This window comes from Aricia agestis, chromosome 16, assembly GCF_905147365.1.
Source record: "Aricia agestis chromosome 16, ilAriAges1.1, whole genome shotgun sequence".
NCBI lineage: Eukaryota > Metazoa > Arthropoda > Insecta > Lepidoptera > Lycaenidae > Aricia > Aricia agestis.
This window is the reverse complement of record NC_056421.1, coordinates 489,738-495,076: the sequence shown is the minus strand read 5'-3', so window position 1 is coordinate 495,076 and position 5,339 is coordinate 489,738. Positions and strand designations below refer to the sequence as shown.

At 34.0% G+C, this 5,339-nt stretch overlaps 1 protein-coding gene across 1 annotated transcript; it reads right to left on the bottom strand.

Annotated features, from left to right (window-relative positions):
* Positions 1 to 318: 318 nt before the first annotated feature.
* On the bottom strand, positions 319 to 4,916 carry LOC121734728. The gene is made up of 5 exons (XM_042125329.1): positions 4,885 to 4,916; positions 4,584 to 4,673; positions 3,975 to 4,154; positions 1,519 to 1,711; positions 319 to 441 (listed from the first exon to the last, which is right to left on the bottom strand). Exons 2-5 carry the CDS (start codon positions 4,632 to 4,634, stop codon positions 341 to 343), a joined length of 525 nt encoding a protein of 174 aa, XP_041981263.1. The 5' UTR covers positions 4,635 to 4,673; positions 4,885 to 4,916; the 3' UTR covers positions 319 to 340.
* Positions 4,917 to 5,339: the final 423 nt, after the last annotated feature.

Genomic DNA, 5,339 nt, shown 5'->3' with positions numbered 1-5,339 from the left:
GGCTACTTCTACATTATTATAATATTATGATTTCAATTATGTATTTAAGTTGGCATTGTTTAAATTAAGTTACAACATTGTAAAATATTTTATTTTGAAAATAAGAATTTTTTCCCACTTTTTTGGTAAGCAATGGGCCCCGTGCGAGTTTCTTACGCCGCGCCGGGTTAAATCCCGAAACGGTGGTATGCACCATGTAGACTTTCTGAAAATAACAATGGTAGTTGGTATGCACTACGAAAACTTTCTGAAAATATTTGTTTCAATTCACAAATGAAACTATTTTTATTTAAGTATTTTTTATTTTTATTGGCTAACGGAGAGGGGTGTGAATCCGAAGTTACACTGTTTGAAGTTCAGCTTCCTGGGCTTCCGCCTTTATAGTCCTTTCTATGCTTTTAATTTCTCTTCTCACAAAAACTAGAAGAGTTATTTGTATAGCTGAAAAATAATAAAAATACGTTAAAACAATATCTTAATTTCCGATTATTATGGATAACCATGGCACATACTTGGCGACGAACACTATGGCCATGGGTTAGGGGCATCCATTAATTACGTGAGGTGTTCTAGGGGGGAGGGGGGTCAAGCTAAATCTTTCCAAATCTCACTTAGTAGGGAGCGGGGGGTTGTAGCAAATATCACGTAACTTTTTAGAGTAGTCAAACCAGAGCAAAGTCGAAGGGGCAGATAATTTTGTTGAAAATTACTCGGATATTATGTTGGTTCAAGTAGTTACACTTGAGGCTGTGCATGAGTCTCCATGGACTAAATGATGTCTTTTTAGGGTTCCGTAGTCCACAAGGAACCCTTATAGTTTCGACCTGTCCGTCCGTCTGTCTGTCTGTCCGTGGTTTTACTCAGAGACTATAGGACCTACAAAGCTGTAATTTGGCATGAGTACACATATTAATAATGCCTACAAAATGGTATATGAAATCTTTTTTTTTTTATGGTACCTACCACATAGATATGGTACACATCAAGCGGGGATAAATTTTTTTTCACGTTCACCCCATCGTGTGGGGTGTCGTTGGATAGGTTTTTTTAAATACTATAAGTGTTTAAAGATCATTTTCCGATTTAGGGATCCTTTTGTAAATATTAAGTATTCAAGTGGAAAAAATCGTTAGAGTCCAGTGTCTTCTACTAGCTAAACGGTTGTTTTTGGAAATGTGAAAAAATTCACGGAAGTAGGAAATATGCTGAATTTAAAAGGAAAACTATTACGGCTAAGAAGACTTCATAAGTTATTGAGTAATAGTCGATCAACTAAAAAAAATGTATTTGGCGAAGTATACAAGAACTTTTCTTTCAAATTCCTTTGAAAGTAACTGAGATGATGTTATTAGTAGTGTAACACGTTATAAATGTACATTCATTGACTATACAAAAATTTTCAAAAACTAGCGGTACTACGGCACCCTAAATTGCGCGTGGCCCCACGCACTTGGTCGGTTTTTTTTATTGAAACTAATAAGTAATAACTATGGAAATTACACACACTATTACACTTACCAATGTCCACAAGGCCGAACCAAAATATCCCTGCATAAACTTGAGGGTTGTGCAGAACGTCCTGTACCACAACAGCCGGAGCGGTCATGATAACAGCGACGTTGTTTGCCACGACATAACCTGTGCGCAGTATTGCCACAATCACGCCGACTATCGCCAACCAGAAGTACACACGTAGGACAGATCGACTCCCCTGTAAACAAGAAAGCCAGAATTAAGAGCGCGCCTGACTCAAAAAATCAAACACCGTCCTTCTCTCTTCACACTCACGCCCGACTTTAATATGTCAGTAGCCTTAGCACGGCCACCAGTAGAAATGCGAAAGTATGGACAAACTGTGGAGATAAGCTTAAGGTAGCGTTCCGATCTTTTTCGTTCCCAAAAATTCAATTAAAATGCCAGTTTATGACAGACTGTAGTCCTAAAAATTCAAATAATATCCTACTCTATGACATATACTATAGTCTGTCATAAAGTGGCATTTTAATTGAATTTTTGTCGGTCGCGATTGGCCGCGGTAAAGATCGGAACGGCACCTTTAGTTTATGTCCACAGTTTGTCCATACTTTCGCATTTCTACTGGTGGCCGTGCTAAGGCTACAGGTGAAAAAGGACGGCGCGGAATCATCGCTGAGTTAGTTTTACTATGAATAAAAGACGAACTATAATGATTATAAAATAAGTACCGTATTTTGAGGAAATTTATTTATTTATTTAAATTAAGGACACCAAACAGTACATGCATTAAAACCTTGTTAAACACAATAATAGTAATTTGTACCGATGCATGTACCCTAACAGGTGACACAGCATTCGCTATTGTTACAAATACAATATAAAAATTGATTTCTTAACAAAACACAATTAAAACAATAAAATATGATTAACGATTATGAACTAAATAAAATTAAAATTAAAATTTCATGCAAATTAATTATACCAGTAATAACAAGCTGCATTTCATAATAACAAATAACTTAAAACTACGACAATACATTTAAATCTTAACTAAGAGCAGTTTAAATAAAATAAAATTAGAAAATACAAACACAATTTTAGAACAAGAACAAATGGGCCATATCAGTAAGATTATTTTAAATTTTAAACAATATAACTAATGATATGATATTAATAAGGGAGGTCTATGAAAAATTAATAAAATTTAGGTCTTATCAATGCCTTTTAGATATTAAAAGTCCAAAACACGGTTTTTTGTAAAAAATAAACTATCGAGCATTTTTTCAGTAATACTGTTTTCGTCTTGAGCATATTTCAATCTTCATGAACTGAAGTTACTTGTGTCAAAAAATCAGTTTCCTAAACCTTACATAATATATAAATTTACAGATTTTGAGATCTAGGTTTAAGTATGTAGTCAAGTTAGGGTCAGGTGCGCTCTTAAGCAGCAGGATCAAGCAAGAGAGGGATATATACGCTTCCTCTACTGGTACGGTGATTACTCTACCGTCTTAACAGTTTTTCAGGCCACAAAAAGGCCATAACCCCGCTACAGGTGCTTTCAGTTTTAAAACAAGCTTAACAATACTTGCAGGCAAACTTAGTATAGGTACCTAGGTAACAGGAAAAATCGTACGTGTCCAGAAGATTTTGATTTAGCTTCCAATGTAATTAGTATTCTGAACAAACTTGAATCAAATCGACATCACCATGACCCAACATCAACTTCTTTTCAAGGCCAATCGTTATTTTACGATTGGCCTTTCCCGGACCTCAGAATATGTCCATACCAAATTTAATCATCTATTGAAGCATAAATAGGTTACAGACAGACAGGCGCATTTAAAGTTCGCGAACTTACTCGGCTCGCGTCGGTGACACACGAGAATCGCTCACACTGGATTACCATGCCCCCATGCTCGCGGCTCGCGGCTCGCGGCTCTTTGCTGACGTGTCAGGCGATTAAGATCGTCGAGCCATAAGTTCGCGTACTTACTCGCACGTCTGTCACCCCTTAAGACGAGGATAAACCCCAATTTGTTATTCCGTGACTCCCGGTTTACCTAGTTCCAATATAATAAAGAAGTGTTAAAAAATATGAGATATAAAGCACAATATTCAAAATACCTTAAACCATAAACATTTTATTAAAACGTAATACTTTGGCTGTAGTTAATTTACAAACTCACCTCCGATAAAAATCTATTTCATCGAAATATAAGTATTAACTAGGATAATTATACATTTTATTTGAATAAATTGTTAGTAAATCTATATCAAAATTTCTTTAACCGAACAATTTTGTTTCTTAATGTTTATTTCCAAAGATATTTAAAAAAAACATGAAAAATAGACAAGATCCGCTTTATGCAAGAACAGTTTTATGCTAAGCTAAAATGAATCTTATTGCGATGCGCATACGCTTGGTCTTTGGTTGTGTGCTAGGTTATCGTTTTGGATTGAGATTAATCCCCGCCTTAAAACATTATCATACATACCTTATGTCCACCGACCAGCAGCACAACGCAGAAAATGGTGTCTACGAGAAGTACTGCTAGTGTTGCTATGGACATAGCTAAGAAAGGCCAGTGTATGCCGTACTCTGAGTTTATGAAGTGTGCAAGCAGAGTGTAAAAGAACTTGATTTGAAAACCCAGTCCTAATAAATTTATAAGTACCTGAAAGTTTAGAAAAAAAATACATAATACAGGAGCTCAATACTAAATTAGTATTCAATTCTCTCAAAAACTCAGTAATTGTTACGTCCTGTATAACTTTGCAGTCTCGTTTCATGTTCCATTTATGATAGTACCAGTACTTTCAAATATTATAATGTATTATTATAATATTTGAAAGTACTGGTACTATCATAAATGGAAAATTTAAATTATGAATGGTACTTGTTGATGAAAAATTTTAAAAGTCGCTTGATGTATATTGCAAATGAGAATACTGTATTGGTGTTTAGTAAAAAACTTTTTTTGGTAAATTACACTGCGCCGAATTTAAAGAAATAGAATTGCATTGACGTTTTTATGTATTCGTAAAAATTATAATATGAAAGCGTTGAAAACAAATGAATATTTTCTTAATTTGTAAGTACTCACCAGCTTCAAATAACCCAGCGAAAGAATAACAGTCCTTCGGTTTAACGACATTTTGAGTAAGTATATTATAATATTTCCAAAACCTGGTGCCTACAAAAATAAAAAAATTAGTTTATTTTGAAAACTTAAAAAAATATTATTTAACGTAAAAGTTAAAATTATTTTTCGTAACATTTTCCACTTCTTACACGTTTATAATATAATAATTAAAATCTTATGTAAATATGATTTACTTACTAAATTATATTTTAGACAACACTAATTTAATTTAAAAATCACTTTCAAATAAAATTATACTTACTGTGAAGCAGCTTTAATGCTATCTAAATTGTCAATAGCTCATATTTGCTAAACATTATTATAAAAAGGAAATAGTTACAAAACACCAGATAACGGTTGTGACATCCTTGGATAATATTAATTGAAGACTTAAGTGATTGAACTGGGTAACTAACACTTTAAAAACTGACGTTCTTTGCATAAATGGAGGCTTTAGGACCGGAAAATTATTTGAACTGAAAAAAATGTGGATTAAATGTATAGCTAGATATATTATTAGCTTGTTGGGGTCTAAGGGGATGTTTAACTCTACGTTGAATGACGACAAGGCGCGCCAACGTATTAGGATTGCACCATTTGCACCTGACCCTAACTTGACTCTAAAAAATTGATTTTTTACACAAGTAACTTCAGTTCATGAAGATTAAATGCTCAAGACGAAAACACGATTACTGAAAAAATGCTCGATAGTTTCTT

What these genes read in the sequence shown, in the direction of transcription:
- LOC121734728 (XM_042125329.1), bottom strand. Translation starts at nt 4,634, where the DNA reads ATGTCGTTAAACCGAAGGACTGTTATTCTTTCGCTGGGTTATTTGAAG. An exon ending in TGCTGGTCGGTGGACATAAG is followed by an intron (nt 1,712 to 3,974) that starts GTATGTATGATA and finishes TCTTGTTTACAG; the next exon opens with GGGAGTCGATCTGTCCTACG. An exon ending in GTTCGGCCTTGTGGACATTG is followed by an intron (nt 442 to 1,518) that starts GTAAGTGTAATA and finishes ATTATTTTTCAG; the next exon opens with CTATACAAATAACTCTTCTA.